The 25,692-nt window shown below is 31.8% G+C and overlaps 1 protein-coding gene across 5 annotated transcripts in view; it reads right to left on the reverse strand.

The window, feature by feature from the left end:
- LOC143076161 (rabphilin-3A-like) overlaps nucleotides 1-25,692 on the reverse strand; it is a 111,178-nt gene that overhangs the window by 50,852 nt on the left and 34,634 nt on the right. For all 5 annotated transcript variants that reach the window (XM_076251842.1, XM_076251844.1, XM_076251840.1 and 2 more), the window contains 2 exons: nucleotides 25,419-25,514; nucleotides 18,842-19,009 (listed from right to left, as the gene is read on the reverse strand). In XM_076251842.1, coding sequence (XP_076107957.1) covers nucleotides 18,842-19,009; nucleotides 25,419-25,514 — 264 coding nt within the window. The remainder of the gene's footprint in view (nucleotides 1-18,841; nucleotides 19,010-25,418; nucleotides 25,515-25,692) is intronic.

Genomic DNA, 25,692 nt, shown 5'->3' on the forward strand with positions numbered 1-25,692 from the left:
ACTTAAGTATCTATATATCAGGAAATAAATGAATGCAAATATCAGTTATCGTTATCTTATTTTTTTAAATAATGATTTTGGCAGAGTTTTGCTAAATTTAGCATAGTAGTTTCAGGGTAGATTTAAGGAATCATACCATGGTTTCAGTCATATTGACATTTGTGTAGATCTTGGTGTGCTCATACCGTTTTTACCTATTTAACATATTTATGTGAAGCAAACTCGTGAACATTAGACAAAACTTATAATTTAGGGACAATAACTCCTTTGGAACCAGGTGATCCGCAGACCGCAGCTTTATACGACTGCAGAAGTCGAACCCTGAACAGTTGGGGCAAGTATGGACACAACATTCAGACTTGATACAGCTCTGAATTAGGATTGCGATAAAATTTTAGACATAATATGAGTTTCTGACACAAAACCAATGTCAAGATCTTACAAATCTATTGCGCAATATTGTCCAATGAAAGATTTCTACTTTTAACTTTTCAAAAATTTGGAATTTAAGAAATTTGAAGAAAAATAAGAAAAAACAACTACCACCCCACTTTTTTGGTAATTAGTCTAAAGCCTGACATTTCTTTATACATAATATACAAGTAGTGTAAGAGAATTAAATACGAACATACCCAACATTGTATATTAAATGTTTTCGAAATACCTCCCTTACACTGCTTTTAAATTGTCTTAATTTTTCATTGACCAGAAATACCTAGCTTTCCCCCATTTTTGCCCCTAATTCCGAAACATTTTCATGGAAGGGAAACTTGTGGTTTAATTTCAGAGAGATTCATACACTTAAACATAAATTATTGTCTGAAAACTACAAAAATGATTATTATGGGCCCCCTTTTTGGCCCCTAATTCATAAACTATTGGGACCATAACCCCCCAAATCAGTCCCAACCTTTCTTTAATGATATTGAACCTTCTTGTAAAATTTGTAGAGATCCATACACTTAAACACAAGTTATTGTCTGTAAACTAGAAAATTGCTTCTTTTTGGCCCCTTTTTGGCCCTTAATTCCTAGACTGTTTGCCCAATAACCCCTTAAAATAAATCCCAACCTTCTACTTATGGTATTAAACATTATGGTACAATTTCAGAACAATTGACATACTTAAATACACAATTTTTTGTCCTAAAACTAGAAAAATGCTGTCTTTGGCCCATTTGGGCCCCCTTTTCCTTAACCTTTGGGACCATAACCTCCAAAATCAATCCCAAGCTTCCTTTTGTGGTTATAAATATTGTGTTAAAATTTTATAGATTTCTTTTCACTTATTCAAAAGTTATTATCCGGAAACAATCCGTCTTGGGACGACGCTGACTACAACGACGACGTGATACCTATATACGATCAAAAATTTGTTATTTTTTGCGGTCGTATAAAAAGTCATCGGATTATTTTGGCGCATCAGGAAGTATGCTGTACCTTGTCAGATTTCCCTTGATTTTCTCTATCAGTAACCGTTTATAAGATTCTATGCATTCTAGCGTTGTGTTCTATATAAAACGTGGTGGTAGTGTTTCTTGGAGGATATAAAAAATATATATACTACATACTCTAAAAATTATTCATCCCAAGTTTAATTGATATTGATTTTTCAGTATTAGGCAAGTTTTTGCTAAGTCCTCAACGACAGACGACAATGACAACAGACGCCAAATGGTAGCAATAGCTCACATGGGCCTTAAAGGTCGAGGTGCGGAAATGACGTAAGATCAGGTGACAATTACTAGCTGCACGGACGCCATCTTCACCACAGCTGATAGAAAAGTTGTAACTAAGTCTTGCCTACTGAAACTTTCATTACATACAAACATGACAACAATGAAAATCATTTGGACTACATTTGGAATAACATTAACCAGGTGCTCCGCAGGGCGCAGCTTTATACGACCGCAGAGGTCGAACCCTGAACAGTTGGGGCAAGTATGGACAAAACATTCAAGTGTGATACAGCTCTGAATTTGGATTGTGATCAAATTTTTGACATTACATGTTTTTTTTTACACAAAACAAATGTCAAGATTTTACAAATCAATTAAAGATTTCTTCTTCAAACTAATTTAAATCTAAAATTAAATAGTTGACACAGCATAGGTTTCTGACACAGAATGAATGTGGTCTAATGAACTTAAAAAATTTTTTTTTGCCTTTGAGCAATTCACTATGCTGTTGAATATTAATCCTCTAAAAAAAATGTTTGAAGAAATTTTCTTTTTATTTATGAAATCTGAAATGAGAAAAATTTAACACCCCCCCCCCCCCATTTTTCTTTTCACATCCCCGTTTCCCTTTTTCCAAAACTGATACCAATTCAAATTTCTAATGGAGTTTGCAACAATAACTACTCTTTTAAATACATCATAAAATATTAAAATGTAAAATAAAGTGCTTGTTATCACTGAATGGTAAAGATTGGTTGGTAGTAAAAGTGAATATACATTGTTTATTGTATAAAACATTAAAAAAAACTTCATCAGCAACATTTAATATTGGCAAATTTCCAATGAAGTTATTTACATAAAGTTATTGGCAAATAAAAATAGAAAATGACATCATAGTCATGTCTGGCAAATATCCAACATACATTATCTAAAAACATTTTAGATAAGATAAGGAAAAAAAGCTTCATCAGCAACATTTTATATTGGCAAATTTCCAGTGAGGTTATTTACATAAAGTTATTGGCAAATAAAAATAGAAAATGACATCATAGTCATGTCTGGCAAATTTCCAACATATATTATCAACTACTATTCTATACAAAGAAAGATAACTCCAATTGAAAATTAATTGCTATTGCACAATATTGTGCAATTATATATTTCTTGCTATTGTGCAATACTGTGCAATTGAAAATTTCTTGCTATTGCACAATACTTGATATGGAATCCTGATTTGGACCAACTTGAAAACTGGGCCCATAATCAAAAATCAAAGTACATGTTTAGATAAAGCATATCAAATAAGCCCAAGAATTTAATTTTTGTTAAAATCAAACTTAGTTTAATTTTGGACCCTTTGGACCTTAATGTAGACCAATTTGAAAACTGGACCAAAAATTAAGAATCTACATACACAGTTAGATTTGGCATATCAAAGAACCCATTTATTCAATTTTTGATGAAATCAAACAAAGTTTAATTTTGGACCCCCATTTGGACCAACTTGAAAACTAGGCCAATAATTAAAAATCTAAGTACATTTTTAAATTCAGCATATCAAAGTACCCCAAAGATTCAATTTTTGTTAAAATCAAACTAAGTTTAATTTTGGACCCTTTGGACCTTAATGTAGACTAATTTGAAAACGGGACCAAAAATTAAGAATATACATACATAGTTAGATTCGGCATATCAAAGAACCCCAATTATTCAATTTTTGATGAAATCACACAAAGTTCAATTTTGGACCCTTTGGGCCCCTTATTCCTAAACTGTTGGGACCAAAACTCCCAAAATCAAACCCAACCTTCCTTTTATGGTCATAAACCTTGTGTTTAAATTTCATAGATTTCTATTTACTTATACTAAAGTTATGGTGCAACAAGAGTGCACACGCTGAAATGTCTCGCCTTCTATACTAATCATTGATATTATGTTGATAGTCCTAAGTATAAAGCTAAGCTTTATTACAACTGTCACATAAACTTAACATTAACCAAGATAACTAAACGAAGACCAAGGAACCTTGAAAATTAGGTCAAGGTCAGATGAACCATGCCAGGCAGACATGTACAGCTAACAATGCTTCTATACAACATCTATAGATGACCTATTACTTATAGTATTAGACAAAAAGACCAAAACTCAAAAACTTAACTTTGACCACTGAACCATGAAAATGAGGTCAAGGTCACATGACATCTGCCTGCTAGATAGGTACACCTTACAATCATTCCATACAACAAATATAGTAGACCTATTGCATATAGTATGAGAAAAACAGACCAAAACACAAAAATTTAACTATAACCACTGAACCATGAAAATGAGGTCAAGGTCAGATGACACCTGCCAGTTGGACATGTACACCTTACAGTCCTTCCATACACCCAATATACTAGCCCTATTGCTTGTAGTATCTGAGATATGGACTTGACCACCAAAACTTAACCTTGTTCACTGATCCATGAAATGAGGTTGAGGTCAAGTGAAAACTGTCTGACAGACATGAGGACCTTTCAAGGTATGCACATATCAAATATAGTTATCCTATTACTTATAATAAGAGAGAATTCAACATTACAAAAAATCTGAACTTTTTTTTCAAGTGGTCACTGAACCATGAAAATGAGGTCAAGGACATTGGACATGTGACTGACGGAAACTTCGTAACATGAGGCATCTATATACAAAGTATGAAGCATCCAGGTCTTCCACCTTCTAAAATATAAAGCTTTTAAGAAGTTAGCTAACACCGCCGCCGCCGCCGCCGCCGGATCACTATCCCTATGTCAAGCTTTCTGCAACAAAAGTTGCAGGCTCGACAAAAACCAAAAATAATGCTTATTTGGGCCCCTTTTTGGCCCCTAATTCATAAACAGTTGTGACCTCAACTCCAAAAATCAATCCCAACCTTCCTTTTGTGGTCATAAACCTTGTGTTTAAATTTCATTGATTTCTATTTACTTATACTAAAGTTATTGTGCAAAAACCAAGAATAATGCTTATTTGGGCCCTTTTTTGGCCCTTAATTCCTAAACTGTTGGAACCAAAACTCCCAAAATCAATCCCAACCGTCCTTTTGTGGTCATAAACCTTGTGTCAAAATTTCATAGATTTCTATTCACTTAAACTAAAGTTATAGTGCGAAAACCAAGAAAATGCTTATTTGGGCCCTTTTTGGCCCCTAATTCCTAAAATATTGGGACCAAAACTCCCAAAATCAATCCCAACCTTCCTTTTGTGGTCATAAACCTTGTGTTAAAATTTCATTGATTTCTATTTACTTTTACTAAAGTTAGAGTGCGAAAACTAAAAGTATTCGGACGACGACGACGACGACGACGACGCAGACGACGACGTCAACGTGATAGCAATATACGACCAAAAAATTAAAATTTTTGCGGTCGTATAATAAAATTGTGAAACGCTTTAACTTTGAATTTTTTGAAAAAAATAAGGATTTTCTTATTCCAGGCATAGATTACCTTAGCCGTATTTGACACAACTTTTTGGAATTTTGGATCCTCAATGCTCTTCAACTTTGTACTTGTTTGGCTTTATAAATATTTCGATTTGAGCATCACTGATGAGTCTTATGTAGACGAAACGCGCGTCTGGCGTACTAAATTATAATCCTGGTACTTTTGATAACTATTTAATGAAATTATTATTTTATCGTTAGTAAAAAACAAAACAAAAAAAAAACAAAAAATATAATAAAATTTAAATATGAAGCACTTCCAATTGATGCTCCCCGAACTGCACATTCATTGGTGAAAATTTAAAAAAAAAACATATTTGTATTTCTAGGGTTCTTATTACTAGTATGCTTTGAGGTACACAACTAACACAACAATGTAATACTCGAGTGATCATCCCAGCAAAATATGACTTTAAGCTAGGACTAAGTATATGTATTCTCCAGGAAGTACAAAAGTCAAATACATATGAAGCTGAAAATTGTATACTTATCAAGCTATCATTCAGAAACAATTTGAGCAGAATCAAGAATGTGACCAAAGTAACCAAAGTGATGGCCCACTCACACTATCATTTCTATGTTCAGTGGACCTTGAAATTTGTGTCAAAACTCTCATTTGGTATTAAGTTAGAAAGATCATATCAAGGATCATGTGTACTAAGTTTCAGATTGGACATCATTTTCATCAAAATCTAGCCGTACCAATGGTCTACTTTTATAAATTGTTATTTGGATGGAGAGTTGTCTCATTGGCACTCATACCACATCTTCATATAACTACCTTGACCGAAAACTTTTAACTTGAAGCGGGACATTCAAATTCTCTTTATTCATTGGACCTGAAGCGACACAGGACGACAAATGGACGGAGTAATGAACGTACTGACCGAAAATACATAATGCCCCTAGGTAAGTCATAACGAGAATGTGTCCTTGACCAAAACCTTTAACCTGAAGCGGGACGAACGGACAGACGAACGAACGGACGGACGCACAGACTAGAAAACATAAAGCCCCGCTACTATCGTAGGTGGGGAATAAAAACAGCGTAAAAGATAGATGAATAGACTGACACATTTGTATACCCAAAAATTTAAAATGTCATTAAGGATATATCAGCAGATCAAATATACTACTGAATTCAGAGCAAACTATGTATCCTAAATCAGTAGCCTGTAGTTCAGTGGGTGTCGTTGGTTCATGCCGGTGATTTTTTTCATTTTGTTAATTGTTTTGTTATAGATTAGACCAAAAGTCAGTTCAATTATTTCATATTCATCACGTCCGGGCCTTTCATAACCGACCATACCTAATAATGTTTATTAAAGACGGCTATGTGCATTTCTAAAATAGGAAACATATGTTTGGCTATTAAAACAAAGACTGTACACGCTGCAATGGGTCCCATGCTTACATTTCTCCAGCCAGACATACATGATCACCTTACAAGCAATACATACACCACGTTTAGTTGACCAATTGTCAATTTGCTTATAATGTACAGGAAACAGACCAAAACACAAAAACTTAATATTGAACAATAATCTTTGAAAATAAAATCAATGTCAGATGAATCATAAAACACTGACACGAATACCTTACAATCGTTAAATTACATAAAATATAGTTGACCTGCTGCCTACAGTATCTGATAAACAGACCTAATCACGTAACGTTTAATTTTATCACTGATCTATGAAATGAGGACGAGGTCAGATGAATCTGTCTGACATGTAGACCTTGCAAGGAACCCATATACAGTTTTCTTATAACTCAAAAATAGTAAGTATTTCATGTGACAAAAATACTTTTGAAGTAGTCACTGAACCATGAAAATGATGTCAAGGACAACAAACAAGGATAAGGACCGATGGACACTTTGTAAGATAGGCAAACAAATACAAGATATGGAAACCTACAGGTCTACTTCCCTTTAAAATTATAAAGATTAATAAAATAGTTTACGTCACTGCTGCGTGATTGTAATACATATGTCTCGCATTCCGGGACATTCGTAACTCTATTACAAGAATTATGTTACCTTCACAATAAAACATTGATATACAAATAACACAAAACATCACAGAAATACTTAAGGTTCGAAAGAGACTGAATCGCTGATCGGGTGACAAGGCTTCCAAAATCAACTAATTATTTCCTTCTACATGATTCGTTAAGATATTTAGAGTTAATGAGGTAATTTGCAATCTGCAATTAACTGGCTTGTTGATTGCTTTTCGTCTACAGTTTTTCATAAATATTCATTATCATTTCCAAGAATAATATCTAACATGAGTGCACACGTTGCAATGTCTCGGCTGCTTTACTTCTCCTGGTTGAATTCATGTTGAAAGTGTGTGATATAAAGATTTTACCATAACGAGAACCTTTACTTATCAATGAACATGAACATGGGATCAAGGTCAGGTAAAATTTCACATGGGAGGGAAAAACACAAAAGGTTTCAACTCCAATAAGGTATTGTCTGTACAAGCATAATGCATTTCACATTTCTTCTCCTCTCAACTTGTTTTCAAAATGTTAGACTATTTTGCTACATAGATCACACTATAATTCATATAATGATAAATTGCTTCGCTGAGCGCAGCTGGATACGAACACAAATGTCCAAACCTGGAAAGTTGGGGCCAAAATAGACATAATATTCACGGTTAATAGAGGTTAGAATTTGGATTGTAATTAAATATTTGACACATAATAGGTTTCTGCCACAAAAAAAAATTGTAGTCAAAGAACTTTAAAATTGGTTTTTATGATTTGAATTGATATTATTTTTTTTGCCCTTGTGCAATACACTATGCTGTTGAATATTAACCCCCAAATCAAATTTTTGAAGAAATTTTCTTTCTAATTTCTGAAATGAGATAAAAAAAAAGTCCCCCCACACATTCTTATCCCCCTCCCCTTTCCCAGTTTGACTGTCCCTTTGGTATCTTTCGTCCCTCTTTTATAGTCATAATCTCAATTTAAATTTCTAATAAAGTTTGCAAACATAATTAGTCTTTTAAATACATCATACAAGTCTTAAAATATAAAATGACATACATAGTCATTGCTAAAATTAATATTAATTAATTGTAATTTTTTAAAATAAATTGACAGCTAATCACCTCGAGACAATCATGATTTCTAAATACATAATTTACATGCAGTGTAATGGAGGTAATCAAACATTGTTGTTTAAAATTGAGATTGGATTATCACCCTTACACTGCTTTTAAATTGTCTTTATTGTCCTTTAACCAGAAAAAAACTTGTTTTTACCTCTTTTTGGCCTCTAATTCCTAAATGGTTTGAGCCATAACCCCCCATAGTCAATCCAAACCATCCCTTTGTTGCATGGAAACTTGTTGTATGATTTCAGAGAGATTCATACACTTTAAAACAAGTTATTGTCTGGAAACTACAACCCTTTTTTGACGCCTAATTCCTGAACAGTTGGGACCATAACCCCAAAAATTAATCCAAACCTTCCTTTAGTGATTATAAACCTTATTGATTTCTATTTACTTATACTAAAGTTATTATCCAGAACCATCTGTCTTCGGACGACAATGACAATGACAACAACGCAGGCAACGTGATACCAATGTACGACCAAAAAAATTTCAATTTTTAGATCGTATAAAAACTAGTCACACTATTATTCAAGTCAATTTAACTTGAATTGGTTGCAACTTCTTTGAACAAAATGAAAAAAAATATTTAAAATACTGATTTAAAATGCACTTAGCTGGCTGTTAATTTCAAATTCAAAGATCCAAATCTCACATTTTATTTAGAACATACTACAACATTTATCAAAATTACAAAAAAAAGTATAAAAGATACAATTGACAAAGAATTGACCTACTATAATATATAGTCATTTCGTGCATATTTTTGACTGGACGCCATCTTATTATCAATTGAAATGACATCAGAAGACTGCCAACAGTGAAATAACCTGATATAAACGTTAATCTAATTATACCTAGACATTTAAGCACTTACAATTATATTTTTTACTAGGTCTGTATCGTTGCATGATATAGGTTAAGATTATATATAAACCATCGTTTTACCTGTATAAGAATATTTTTTGTGGAACAGATAAGTAAACAAAATGGCTATACCTATAGTCTCTCTTGTTTCACTTTCAAATACTGATATTTTTTTTTATTTTTAATGAATGCTGACCACCACATGACTGTCTTCCCTTAATGTCGAACTGAAATTTGGATGAATACAAATTCAAATCAGAATTATTATTTTCAAGCTAATTACATATAGAGATGTTTATTTCTTATTTTAACAATATTGAGTCAAAAGGATCTAGACTGTTGATAACAAAATATTATTCCATTATTCTGCTTTTATAAATGTTTGGAAAAAAACTATTTTACTTTTTTGTCAAATTCGCAGCTTATGCTCCTTTAAAACTAATAATTCAAATAAACAGTCAATTGACAATTTCAGTGATGTGACTTATTTGAAAACATTGTATTGCCTACATTGCTTGAGCAAAAATAACATTTATATTTTACAAGATATGTTAAACCAGGTGAAAAATTCACCAGTTACAAATGGTTAAATATATTTTTTTTGTATTGAGTGAGTAGGCTTCTCTGCCAACTCAGACTATAATCACTTCTAAAGGATTTGCTTATTTCAAGATGGATTCAGAGAAGCATAAATAATCTTAAATCTAATAAAATTCAGATCTGTTACTTTTCTTACTTATATTTGTATGTAGCGGCTTGTAAGATATGAAAACATCCTATAAGAAGTCATCTTAAAATTACCCTATACACACACTTATAATCCAGCAATAATTTTGAGGAACACACTGGCACTTTGATTACAAATGTTTACTCATAACATAAATTGACACAATAAATGAAAAATAATATAAACAAGAGAGTCTAGAGAGCCTGAGTCCCTCACCTGGATACATTTGCCAAACTTCAACATTGTGGTCTAGAATATAATTCAAAACTTAAGATTATTTAAACTGTTTACAATTTCTTTTATTTACCAAGGTTTCCCAAACAAATTCAAAAAGGGTAGAAATCATCGATAAATTGCAAAACGTCCCATAAAAAAATTTCTGAGAATTTTGAGAACCTTGATATTTTGTAGATCTTACTCATTTTTGCTTTTTAAAGTTTCCATCTATCTATTAGTTTTCAATAATAAACCAAAAAACAAGTGGTAAATATCACAATGTGAGGGCAAAAACTCTAATAAGGAACTGACTGAATATTTAATACATGTTCATATATACATGGATCTTGTCTTTTTCATCATTCCCCTGTTTAAATATTTATCTTGTATTTCATGAAATGGCAAAAAAAAACAATGACCAACAAATTCAGCATTAATGATTTATTTCAAAATCTTGTATTGAGGATCATTTTCTATTTATTTCATCGACTATAATTTTCTAAATAACTGTCAATAATGCAAACCAGATGATCTGCAGGGCGCAGCTTTAAATGACCACAGAGGTGGAAACCTAAACAGTTGGGGCAAGTATGGACACAACATTTAAGCTTGATACAGCTTTGAATTTGGATTGTGATTAAATAGTTGACACAACATAGGTTTCTGACACAGAATGAATGTGGTCTAAGAACTTTAACTCAAAAACTTGAAAATTTTAAATTGGACATTTACCTATTCAAAATCTAAATACATGGTTAGATTCAGCATATCATACCCCAAGAATTCAATTTTTGATGAAACCAAATAATGTTCGATTTTAGACCCTAAAGACCTCAATGTGGACCAATTTGATAACCGGGCCCAAATATTAAAAATCTAAATACATGGTTAGATTCAGCATATTGAAGATTCCCATATATTCAATTTTTGTTGAAATCAAACTCAGTTTAATTTTGGACCACGATTTGGACCAATTTAAAAACTGAGCCCATAATTAAAAATCTAAGTAGATGTTTAGATTCAGCATATCAAAGAACCCAAAGAATAAATTTTTGTTGAAATCAAACTAAGTTTAATTTTGGACCATTTGGACCTTAATGTAGACCAATTTGAAAACAGGACCAACAAATAAGAATCTAAATACACGGTTAGATTCGGCATATCAAAGAACCCCAATGATTCATTTTTTGATGAAATCAAACAAAGTTTAATTTTGGACCCTTTTGGCCCCTAATTCCTAAACTGTTGGGACCAAAACTCCCAAAATTAATCCCAACCTTCCTTTTGAGGTCATAACCTTGTGTTAAAGTTTCATAGATTCTATTTACTTGTACTAAAGTTATTGTGCAAAAACCAAGAGAAATGCTTATTTGGGACTTTTTTTTTACCCTAATTCCTATAATGTTGGGACCAAAACTCCAAAAATCAAACCCAACCTTCCTTTTGTGGTCATAAACCTTATTTAAAATTTCATAGATTTCTGTTTACTTATACTAAATTTATTGTGCGAAAACCAAGAAAAATGCTTATTTGGGCCCTTTTTGGCCCCTTATTCCTAAACTGTTAGGACCAAAATTCCCAAAATCAATCCCAACTTCCTTTTATGGTCATAAACCTTGTGTTTAAATTTCATAGATTTCTATCTACATTTACTAAAGTTAGAGTGCGAAAACCAAATGTCTTCAGACGACGACGACGAGGCCAACTTCATGCCAATATATGACCAAACAATTTTCAATTTTTGTGGTCGTATAAAAATAAAAAATTGTAATTTAATGGCAATAATTCTTATAACATGTATAAGAAGTCAACTTACAATTCTGATGTAAAATATATCTAAATGTGAGGAAAAAACTTAATCAGTCATTTAATCATTCTGACCTAATTTTACAAATCCTGAGATACAGAACTTGAACAATAATCATTTAATAGAAGAGATAAACTTTATATTTGAATAATTAAGCCAGTTTCTAGCCATTATAATGTTATCAAAATTATTGAACCAATGCATTAATTTATGTACTAAACAGGGTCTTGTATATACTTTCTTAAATTTATTACCAATCTATAATTCATTATCCTCAAATAATATTTCATTAAGTGATTGTTTATCACAAGGTAATTAACTTTTGAGTGTGTTGCAGAAATTAATCATATTGTGAAATTGATAACAGGGGAGTTGAAGCAGATGAAAAATAAGTAGATGGAGCAATGATACTTTTTTTTATATTTTTCTTGTTTTCAAATTTGTTAATAAAATTTCCCCTTAAAGTTGTTAAATGATTGTACTTAATTTGAACTGTTATGAACCAGTTATTATTTAATTTCTAGTGTAGATTTGTTTACATTCTTTCATCATGGTTTCCCCTTGTGCAGTGGCAAACATTCTAACAAGGGGTCTCACAGTTAAGGTTATTGCATACAAGAAAATATTGGCAAATTCAAGTAAGTGAAGATAATATTTCAATAGCAGTACATTTGTACATATATTAAGTCTTAAATAATATAAGGGATTTTCTTTAACAGGAAAGTATGTGTTCACTTGTTTTATAGTAAAACTTAGTCATTTAAGTGTATAAACATATTCATTTTTTTTTAAATTTGAAGTTTCATTTGATTTTGAATATGGCAGATTTAACCTCTGCATCTTAGGGAGTATGGTTTTCATTCCTTCAATATGCTTATGAACAAGACATTCATTATTTCCTTAGACTTGCTGCAGAGGCACATTGACATGAAAATTTTGGCAACTCCAATAGTCCCCCTTAATGTTTTTGAGAGAAAAAGAAAGACTAATGATAAAGGACGCCAAGTGATTGCAATTTCTCATTCTGGCAGTTTGTGCCAGGGTAGCTAAAATGGATTACATGTTACATTTAATGTAAATATATAAATAATATGCATGTTACATAGAGGAAGTCCAAAAAGCAGACACCAGGCATGGAAGCTACAGGGTAGATGATTGGTCAGTGATATCTATAGCGTGTACTGTCTCTTTGCTGATTGGATGAAGAGTAATGACGAGGAACAGAAGAGGTACCTGGTTAGAAAAGGAAAGAATTGTTAATAAACAGCCATAACCATGGAAATGAGATATAATATTCATGCAGGAATGCAGACATTTCAAATTGATTCTTTAATTTTCATCCTCTATTTAGTAATTTCTTTCAGATAATTCTCAAAAATAGTAAATTCCTTGTCATGCCTGTTAACCTCTAAATTATACACATGTTGATTTGAAGAAATTCCCTTATTACTCATTGTTGAGTTAAAGGGAGTGGGTTAACAGGGATAACTTGTGTTCTATTTTTTCAAATAATCTAGTGATTATCAAAATTTAAACATAAGTTATCATTATATAAGAATTGTTAGAATGTTAATACTTCAGTGGTATGTTGAAATGAAGGATGAAAATTCAAGATATCAATTCAGCTTTAGAAGTATAAGCAATATATCATACATGCAAAATGTTTTTAAAAATACAACCTGGCAAAACAATATCAATGGGAACTGTCTGACCTTACAACATAATGAGTCTTACAATATTCTTATATTACCTCACCTGACATAAAGACTTGTGTCTTATTAACTATTTAGAAAACCTTCTTCCCTAGAACTAAACTTGGTGAAAATACCCACTGAAGAGTCTATAAAATATGTTGATGTTCATGTTGAACACCAAACACGAACCTTATTAAATCCATATATAGTAGGGATGTCAACTCGGTGAAGATTTACTAATCAATTACTCTTCGCATTTACCGAGTGATACTCAAGTGCTCGCTCGGTAAAACATTTACATAAAAGGGAAACACAAAATTATCCCCATGTTCTGTATTGTGGGTCGTTGTCTTATGATCGTAATATTCTAAACATTATTACCAAGGACTGAAAAATAGTTGAAGGAATTTCATACCATAATTAATAGCTCATTTAATACTTGTACTAATTATGTATATATATATAGCATTTGATAAAACAAGCAAAATAATTACAAATCTGTCAAATACAGTCCTATATATGTGTTTTTACAGTTCTAAAATACTGTTGTTTGAGTGTAGGGTGGCAGCTGCTTTAATGCTTGAATTTGTGTTTAGTAATCAAAAACACTCTTTCATTGTATGATGTTTTATGGGTCAGTGAAATTCATTGATAGAAACCTTTTTTGATACTTTCTTTGTTTTTTTCACAACTATTTTTCTAAACCGGCAATGAATAGCTATATATAATCTTCTTGGCTATTTGTGTTGTTGGGTTGCTGTCTCATTGACAAGTATCTTTCATAGTTATAACATTTTGACTGCACAATTTGATCTTGAGTTGACTTAAATTAATGTGACTTTCAACACTTTATGTCAAACTTAAATTAATGTGACTTTCAACGCTTTCTGTCATGTGTACCAAAAATGGTATTATATGGTTTTTTAACATTATCTGTTATTAAGAAAATAATTGTATAACATTGCTTTAACCAGGTGCTCTGCAGGGTGCAGCTTTATATGACCGCAGAGGTTGAACCCTGAACAGTTGAGGCAAGTATGGACACAACATTCAACCTTCATAAAGCTCTGAATTTGGGTTGTGATCAAATTTTTGACATAATATCAGTTTTTGACACAAAACATACAAATCTATTGTGCAACATTGTGCAATTAAAGATTTCTTCTTTAAACTTTTAAAAGATTTGGAATTTGAGAAATTTTGGGGAAAAAAACTACTTCCACCCCCCTTTTTTCTGCAATTAGTCCAAAACCTGACATTTCTTTATACATATTTTACAAGTAGTGTAACAACATTAACGGTACCAATTTTCCTGCACCAGATGCGCTTTTCCACAATACATGTCTCTTCAGTGATGCTTGTGGCCAAAATATTTGAAATCCAAAGCTTATATAAAAGATGAAGAGCTTTAATCCAAAAGGTCCAAAAAGTATAGCCAAATCCCCGAAAGGAATCAGAGCTATGCATGAGGGAGATACATTCCTTAATTTATAATAATTTTTAACATTTTGTAACAGCAAATTTTAATAACACAACAAAAATCCGTATTTTCATGACAGTACCAAAGTACTGGCTACTGGGCTGGTGATACCCTCGGGGACTAACAGTCCACCAGCAGTGTAATCTAAACATACCCAAAGTTGTATGTTAACTGATTTTGAATTACCTCCCTTACACTGCTTTTAAATTGTTTTAATTGTCAATTGACTAGAAAAACCTAGTTTTCCCCTTTTTTTGCCCTTTTGCCTCTAATTCCAAAACATTTTGAGCAATAACCCCCTCAAAGTCAATACTAACCATCCCTTCATGGTATGGAAACTTGTGGTATAATTTCAGTGAGATTCATACACTTAAACACAAGTTATTGTTTGAAAACTACAAAAATGCTTATTTTGGGCCCCCTTTTTGGCCCCTTATTCCTAAACTATTGGGACCATAACCCCCAAAATCAATCCCAACCTTCCTTTAGTGGTATTGAACCTTCTGGTAAAAATTTATAGAGATCCAAACAAAAGTTATTGTCCGGAAACTAAATGTGTCTTCTGACGATGACGACGACGCAGACGACAACATGATACCATTATACGACGCAAATTTTTTTTTACAGTCGTATTTTTCAAGGCTAATGGCTATAATAATTTCAAAGGTGGAATCTTCAGTAATGAAACTTCCGTAATTTATCACCTCATTATAAAATTATTACTTGATCACAGCCATAATGCCTAGGAGACCTTACATCAATTCATAAACTGAGTATAATTAACTGAAAATAAGTTAACATGGGCAACTTTTATATGTTACATTTGACTACTTTATAATACACATTCATTTTTATTGAATCAGCCAAATAACATTTTGTTAATATTTATTCATAACTACACCATAGCCATACTTGATGTGCAGATAATCAACCATAATATTTATAGGCAAAAAAATATATACTTCTTGCCAAAAGTATGGATCTCAATCACATAAAATATTTAAGTTATAGGATAGTTCTTAGGTCTACTTTATTTTCATTTAATAGGGGATCATGTTGCTTAATCAACATGGTCAACAGGAGCATCCAATAAATTTTAAAAAAAATAAAACATTTAGGTTGGTTTTAGTTCGACTGAGGTTATTAAATATTCTTTTCTTTTAAAAATATGAAGCATGTTTATCTATTGTCATGAAAATTCCTAATAAAATAAGTAAATTTGGCTAATTTAGTCCTAATAATTGAATAAAGTAATATCAATTTTTCGTGAAAAGTTATTTACATCTAATTTAGCTCCAATTAAGAATTGTTTGATACGCCCTCTTAGTGATTAATACACATGAGTAATGTAAAGTTAATTTTCCAAACATTTTATCATTGTGAGTAAATAATAATAGCGGCTCTAAAGAGGCTGTGTCGCTCACATTGTTCTATGTGAATATTAAACAAAGGAAGCAGATGGTATCATGACAAAATTGTGTTTTGGTGATGATGATGTGTTTGTACATCTTACTTTACTAAACAGTCTTGCTGCTTACAATTATCTCTATCTATAATGAAGTTGGCCCAGTAGTTTCAGTGGAAAATGTAGATAAAAATTTACAAATTTTATGAAAATTATTAAAAATTGACTATAAAGGACAATAACTCCTTAGGGGATCAATTGACCATTTCGGTCATGTTGACTTATTTGTAAATCTTACTTTGCTGAACATTATTGCTGTTTGCAGTTTATCTCTATCTATAATAATATTCAAGATAATAACCAAAAACGGCAAAATTTCCTTAAAATTACCAATTCAGGGGCAGCAACCCAACAACGGGTTGTCCGATTCATCTGAAAATTACAGGGCAGATAGATGTTGACCTGATTAACAATTTGACCTACTGTCAGATTTGCTCTAAATGCTTTGGTTTTTGAGTTATAAGCCAAAAACTGCATTTTACCCCTATGTTCTATTTTTAGCCATGGTGGCCATCTTGGTTGGTTGGCCGGGTCACCGGACACATTTTTTAAACTAAATACCCCAATATTGATTGTGGCCAAGTTTGTTCAATTTGGCCCAGTAGTTTCAGGAGAAAATTTTTGTAAAAGTTAACGATGACGGACGACAGACAACGACGGACGACGACGGACGACAGACGCAAAGTGATGGGAAAAGCTCACTTGGCCCTTCGGGCCAGGTGAGCTAATAATTCTGTTTTCAAATATAGTCTTTCTCAAAAAAATCAAATGCTTTATGCAGCTAGTTTCAAGCTTAATTTCTCACTCAAGCATTTGTCTTAAAAGTTTGAAGTTTCTGGAATAAAGTTGAAGTTATGGTGGTCTGTTTTTGTGTTTATGCTTTTATCTTGTGTGTGTTTGTGTTTGGGTATTTTGCTAACAGAAAGTTAATGACTGACGAAGCTGAACACACATCACACAAATAGCATGTTAAGACGAAGCTTTGTTTGTAGTTTTGAGATCAAATATGACAAAAGTTGCAATGGATATAAGGTCAGGGATAAAAAAAAATAATCATATGCTTTGAGAAGTTACTCATCCTACAAACAAGAGAAAATAATATTGTATTGATATACATCTTGTCACAACAAATGGTCTTAGTAAGTATCAAATTGTTTCCAAAATTCAATTACACAAAATTGTTCTTTGAGTGTACAAAGAATTCACTCATGCAGGTAACTTTAATTTGTAGTTTTAATCTGTAATCAAGCATGTACACAAAACAAATTTTAATACTCTAAATTAAGAAATTTATATGTGAATTTATTCCTGCAAATCATTGACCACTGTCAAACTGTGAAATCTAACTAATGCAATCAGTTACAACAATATCATGAAGGAAATATGTATACAAGTTTTTATCATTTGTCGCAAAGAAGGCATTAATAAAACACCACAATAACTTCTGATTTTACAATACATGAACCTTGTTGTTAGTATGTAGGTAGGAGTCATAGATGTCAAAAATGTAGTACAAAAAATAAATGTATAGGTTTTTCAAATGTTTCTATATATAATTTATTAATGATGAGCACATGCAAAGACAGTGATATATGTCTTGCTTTAAATTCAACAGGTGTGTTTTGTGAAATTACCAGTTTGAAAAAATAGATTTCACTGTTATCCTTACATCTCAACACCCCAACCCCTTGTAAATCAAATAAGTTTCACAGTCAAATAGTCAAATACCTAACCAGTAATGAACCATTTCTTGTGGGATTATATTATCTAGAACATGAAAGGTTAAATAGTACAATTGACTGCAGAAGACATTCAACTATTTTTATCAGTTTTTATTTGGCCAGTTTTATTCAGTGATTACATATGGCTTGTATTCTTGCATAAAACTGTTAATACCTTTTGGTAGCAGAGAAGTATCATTTTCTTTATATAGGAGTCCACAAAATAAGTAATTAACTTGCCTTCTATTCTGATTGTTTTTCATGAAATTGTTTTTCATGAAATTTTAACCAGAGCTATAAATTCACTCAAACTGTTCAATTTTTAAGATTGTTTGAATGACAAAGAAATTAATTAATAGCATTGGCATTATAAAATCTACTATTCAAATCTTAAATGATATTGTAGAAATACACTGAATTTGTTTTACGAAATATTGAGTAGAAAGCAATTCTTGTTTCTTCAATGTAAAAAAAAGGTATTTTATCAAAATAGGTATAAAATGTTGTATAAGGTATAATCTGTAGTTGTTATAAGTACAGATGAATGAGAAAGTGGGACCATTACCTCGCATACTCTCATTATCTGATGAATCATGAGGGTCATCTCCTCGGCTACTTTCTGTTGCACTCATTTGTCCAGCATATGAACTGCTTGCATTACTAGGTCTGCTTTCTTTGGAATGATTATAATACTGCCCACTTGTTGAACTTGCTAAACTTATGTTGTCACTCTCTATCAAAAAATAAAACATTTAAGAATGTATTCTTACAGGAATTTAACAAACATTGACCAAAGTTAGTAAATGATTAAACATACATTAGGTGGATATAATTATGGTATAAAGGATTTATACATCCAGTATTGTTTGATGCATATCTGCCTCGGGTGATGTGTTAATTACACTGAGTACCTTAATTCAACTACCTTATTATTTTTCTTGGCAGTAGCTATCTAACTTCAAATGCCAGGTATCTCAATTTATTAGCAGTATCAGACCACCAATTCAAAATCAAATTTTTATAGCTTTCTTCCTATATTACCTTATGTTTAACTTCAAAGAAACAAGGTATGTCTTTCAAAGCACAATTCTTATTTCATTTTGGTGTTTTTATAGAATATTTTGGAAACTTGAGGTTACACGGTTACTAAAGCTTGTACACTGGAACAAGAGACTCTCAAGACCCTAAATCACTCACCTATAATTGTTTGCTGAAATCTTTCATCAATGATTATTTATAATTTTCTAAATAAACTAGAGGCTCTAAAGAGTCTGTGTCGCTCACCTTGGTCTATGTGAACATTAAACAAAGGACACAGATGGATTCATGACAAAATTGTGTTTTGGTGATGATGATGTGTTTGTACATCTTACTTTACTAAACATTCTTGCTGCTTACAATTATCTCTATCTATAATGAACTTGGTCCAGTAGTTTCAGCGGAAAATGTAAGTTAAAATTTACAAATTTTATGAAAATTGTTAAAAATTGACTATGAAGGGCAATTACCCCTTAGAGGGTCAATTGACCATTTTGGTCATGGTAACTTATTTTTAGGTCTTACTTTGCTGTACATTATTGCTGTTTACAGTTTATCTCTATCTATAATAATATTCAATATAATAACAAACCAGATGCTCCAGAGGGCGCAGCTTTATACGACTGCAGAGGTTGAACCCTGAACGGTTGGGGCAAGTATGGACACAACATTCAACCTGGATTCAGCTCTGAATTTGGATTGTGATTACATAGTTGAAACAGCACAGGTTTCGAACACAGAATGAATGTGGTCTAATGAACTTAAAATATTTTTTTTGCCTTTGAGCAATTCACTATGCTGTTGAATATTAATCCTCTCAAAAAAATGTTTGAAGATCTGAAATAAGAAAAATTTAACACCCTCCTCCATTCTTTTTTCACATCCCCCTTTCCCTTTTTCCAAAACTGATCTCAATTCAAATTTCTAATGGAGTTTGTAATAATAACTACTCATTTAAATACATCATAAAATATTAAATATAACAAAAGGTGCTTGTTATCACTGAATGGTAAAGATTGTTTTAATTTATCAGTTGGTAGTAAAAGTGAATATACATTGTATATTGTATAAAACAATGATTTAAGTTGATTCAACTACTATTCTGGACAAAGAAAGATAACTCCAATCAATTGAAAAATTCTTGCTATTGCACAATATTGTGCAATTAGATATTTCTTGCTATTGTGCAATACTGTGCAATTGAAAATATTTGCTATTGCACAATACTGTGCAATTGAAGATTTCTTGCTATTGCGCAATACTGTGCAATTGAAAATTTCTTGCTATTGCACAATACTGTGCAATTGAAGATTTCTTGCTATTGCTGAATACTGTGCAATTGAAAATTTCTTGCTATTGTACAATACTTAATATAATAATTTTGGATCCTGATTTGAACCAACTTGAAAACTGGGCCCATAATCAACCAGGTGCTCCGCAGGGCGCAGCTTTATACGACCGCAGAGGTCGAACCCTGAACAGTTGGGGCAAGTATGGACAAAACATTCTAGCGTGATACAGCTCTGAATTTGGATTGTGATCAAATTTTTGACATTACATGGTTTTTTTTTACACAAAACAAATGTCAAGATTTTACAAATTTTACAATTAAAGATTTCTTCTTCAAACTTTTTAAATCTAAAATTAAATAGTTGACACAGCATAGGTTTCTGACACAGAATGAATGTGGTCTAATGAACTTAAAAGTTTGTTTTTGCCTTTTAGCAATTCACTATGCTGTTGAATATTAATCCTCTCAAAAAAATGTTTGAAGAAATTTTCTTTTTATTTATGAAATCTGAAATGAGAAAAATTTAACCCCCCCCCCTTTTTTCACATCCCCGTTTCCCTTTTTCCAAAACTGATATCAGTTCAAATTTCTAATGGAGTTTGCAACAATAACTACTTTTTTAAATACATCATAAAATATTAAAATGTAAAATAAAGTGCTTGTTATCACTGAATGGTAAAGATTGGTTGGTAGTAAAAGTGAATATACATTGTTTATTGTATAAAACAATAAAAAAAACTTCATCAGCAACATTTTATATTGGCAAATTTCCAATGAAGTTATTTACATAAAGTTATTGGCAAATAAAAATAGAAAATGACATCATAGTCATGTCTGGCAAATGTCCAAAATACATTATCTAAAAACATTTTAGATAAGATAAGGAAATAAGATGTAAAAAAACTGCTTGTTATCACTGAATGGTAAAGATTATTTTAATTTATCAGTTGGTAGTAAAAAGTGAATATACATTGTATATTGTATATAACAAAGATTTAAGTTGATTCTGGACAAAGAAAGATAACTCCAATTAAAAACAAATCTTGCTATTGCACAATATTTTGCAATTAGATATTTCTTGCTTACTATTCTGGACAAAGAAAGATAACTCTAATTAAAAAAAAAATTGCTATTTCACAATATTGTGCAATTAGATATTTCTTGCCATTGCGCAATACTGTGCAATTGAAAAGACTTGCTATTGCACAATACTTAATATAATAATTTTAGATCCTGATTTGGACCAACTTGAAAACTGGGCCCATAATAAAAAATCTAAGTACATTTTTGGATTTAGCATATCAAAGAACCCCAAGATTTCAATTTTTGTTAAAATCAGACTAAGTTTAATTTGGACCCTTTGGACTTTAGTGTAGACCAATTTGAAAACAGGACCAAAAATGAAGAATCTACATACACAGTTAGATTTGGTATATCAAAGAACCCCATTTATTCAATTTTTGATGAAATCAAACAAAGTTTAATTTTGGACCCCGATTTGGACCAACTTGAAAACTGGGCCAATAATCAAGAATCTAAGTACATTTTTAGATTCAGCATATCAAAGAACCTAACTGATTCATTTTTTGTCAAAATCAAACTAAGTTTAATTTTGGACCCTTTGGACCTTAATGTAGACCAATTTGAAAACGGGACCAAAAGTTAAGAATCTACATACACAGTCATGACAGTTAGATTCGGCATATCAAAGAACCCCAATTATTCAATTTTGATGAAATCAAACAAAGTTTAATTTTGGACCCTTTGGGCCCCTTATTCTGTTGGGACCAAAACTCCCAAAATCAATACCAACCTTCCTTTTATGGTCATAAACCTTGTGTTTAAATTTCATAGATTTCTATTTACTTATACTAACGTTATGGTGCGAAAACCAAGAAAAATGCTTATTTGGGTCCCTTTTTGGCCCCTAATTCCTAAACTGTTGGGACCTAAACTCCCAAAATCAATACCAACCTTCCTTTTGTAGTCATTAACATTGTGTTTAAATTTCATTGATTTCTATTTACTTAAACTAAAGTTATTGTGCGAAAACCAAGAATAATGCTTATTTGGGCCCTTTTTTGGCCCCTAATTCCTAAACTGTTGAAACCAAAACTCCCAAAATCAATCCCAACCGTTCTTTTGTGGTCATAAACCTTGTGTCAAAATTTCATAGATTTCTATTAACTTAAACTAAAGTTATAGTGCGAAAACCAAGAAAATGCTTATTTGGGCCCTTTTTGGCCCCTAATTCCTAAAATGTTGAGACCAAAACTCCCAAAATCAATACCAACCTTCCTTTTGTGGTCATAAACCTTGTGTTAAAATTTCATAGATTTCCATTCACTTTTACTAAAGTTAGAGTGCGAAAACTAAAAGTATTCGGACGAAAAATTTTTCAAATTTTGCGGTCGTATAAAAATCTAAGAACATGTTTAGATTCAGCTTATCAAAAAAGCCCAAGAATTCAATTTTTGTTGAAATCAAACTTAGGTTAATTTTGACCCTTTGTACTTTAATGTAGACCAATTTGAAAACGGGACTTAAAATTAAGAATCTACATACACATTTGGATTTGGCATATCAAAGAACCCCAATTATTCAATTTTTGATGAAATCAAACAAAGTTCAATTTTGGACCCTTTGGGCCCCTTATTTCTAAACTGTTGGGACCAAATCTCCCAAAATCAAACCCAACCTTCCTTTTGTGGTCATAAACCTTATGTTAAAATTTCATAGATTTCTGTTAACTTATGCTAAAGTTATTGTGCAAAAACCAAGAAAAATGCTTATTTGGGCCCTTTTTGGCCCCTTATTCCTAAACTGTTCAGACCTCAACTCCCAAAATCAATCCCAACCTTCCTTTTGTAGTCATAAACCTTGTGTTTAAATTTCCGTGATTTCTATTAACTAATACTTTTAAAGTTATTGTGTGAAAACCAAGAATAATGCTTATTTGGACCCTTTTTTGGCCCCTAATTCCTAAACTGTTCAGACCTCAACTCCCAAAATCAATCCCAACCTTCCTTTTGTGGTCATAAACCTTGTGTTTCAATTTCATTGATTTCTATTTACTAATACTTTTAAAGTTATTGTGTGAAAACCAATAATAATGCTTATTTGGGCCCTTTTTTGGCCCTTAATTCCTAAACTGTTTGAACTTAAACTCCAAAAATCAATCCCAACCTTCCTTTTGTGGTCATAAACCTTGTGTTAAAATTTCATAAATTTCTATTCACTTTTACTAAAGTTAGAGTGCGAAAACTAAAAGTATTCGGACGATGACGACGACGATGACAACGCAGACGACGCCAACGTGATACCAATATACGACCAAAAAATTTTAATTTTTGCGGTCGTATGAAAACAGCAAAATTTCCTTAAAATTACCAATTCAGGGGCAGCAACCTAATAACGGATTATCCAATTCATCTGAAATTCCAGGGCAGATAGATGTTGACCTGATCAACAATTTGACCTACTGTCAGATTTGCTCTAAATGCTTTGGTTTTTGAGTTATAAGCCAAAAACTGCATTTTACCCCTATGTTCTATTTTTAGCCATGGCGGCCATCTTGGTTGGTTGGCCGGGTCACCGGACACATTTTTTAAACTAGATACCCCATTAATGATTCCGGCCAAGTTTGGTTTAAATTGGCTTAGTAGTTTCAGAGGAGAAGATTTTTGTAAAAGTTAACGACGACGGACGACGGACGGCAAGTGATGAGAAAATGAGTGGCTTAAAAATTCCATTTAAATGTTTTTATGTATCTGTCATATTTTCTAAAGTAGGGGCTATGTTTCTTGATGTACAAGGAAATAAATTACAAATTCATACTAGATACTGAGGATTAATTAATTTTCATGGATTCCAATTTTCGTGATTTGCGGAAACCTTGCACTTTAGTGGATAAGTGATTTCGTGGTTGTGCCATACAATTTGGATACAATTTTAAAGGAATGTGTATTTAGTTAAACATTTAAATTGTTTCGTGGATTTTACAGATGAAAGATGAATTTTAATATTCAATGAATAACAACTTTCCTATAGACTTGTATACAATTGTTATCACAGGTATCAGGATTATAATTTTGTACATACAAACCATGTCAAAACCACAAAATTAAATATCCACGAATATGCAAGTTTCCCATAATCCACCAAATTTGGTACCAACCAAAATTAATGAATTCACAGTATTATGTAATACGCATGCATGAAATTCACTTATTTACTATGTAATAGGCATGTATGAAATTCTTCCTTTCTGAGACCTTGTCGCAGGCGGGCCAAAAACAACAACTTTGTGATTTCCCCAAAAATTATTTATATTATATATTTAACTATAACCATTATTATTTTGTAAGTTAAACTAAGTATTGTATTTTGTTTAGTAGTAATAAGCATTATGTATAAGTTTTATAACTTTTGGTTGTAGCAAACTGAAGTTAGAGAAAGGAAACAAAAAAATCATTAATTTTTCCTTTTGTAAAGGGGCATAACTCTTGAACAGTAAAAGTGATGCCATCAAAATTCAAACTTGATCTGTATGTTATGGTAATAAGCATTGTGTATAAGTTTCATAACATTTAGTTGTATCTAGTTAGTTAAAGAACACATACATTACTAGCTCTGACTAACAGTTTGAAACCTATGGAAATTTGTCAAACTATTGATAAAATAGGTATATGGTATATACTCTTCAATATTCAATTTCCAGTAGGAATTGAATACCTTCAAATGTATGAAAATATTCTGTTTGAGATTTTCCAATCTGCTAAATTGAGTAATATTACTATTTTAGAATTTGTACCTGAATCCCTCATTTTTCCTGTTTTCTTTTTACCAATACTGATCTCATCCTCTGATTCACTTGTGGACTCCTGCTCACTGCTCTCGCCATTATTTGCTAAAAATATAAAATGTATATAAGGGTCACTAACTTAATTTTGGGGTTTGGATATATTAGCAGTTTTCTCTTGAAAGGCATGTGTTTAAATTTGGTGTATGTAATTTTGGTGCATCGTCCAATTGATGTGTTTAAATTTGGAATAACAGAAGTAAGTAAGCTCATTTCTTTTTGCCTT

Source organism: Mytilus galloprovincialis, chromosome 5 (assembly GCF_965363235.1).
Source record: "Mytilus galloprovincialis chromosome 5, xbMytGall1.hap1.1, whole genome shotgun sequence".
Classification (NCBI taxonomy): domain Eukaryota; kingdom Metazoa; phylum Mollusca; class Bivalvia; order Mytilida; family Mytilidae; genus Mytilus; species Mytilus galloprovincialis.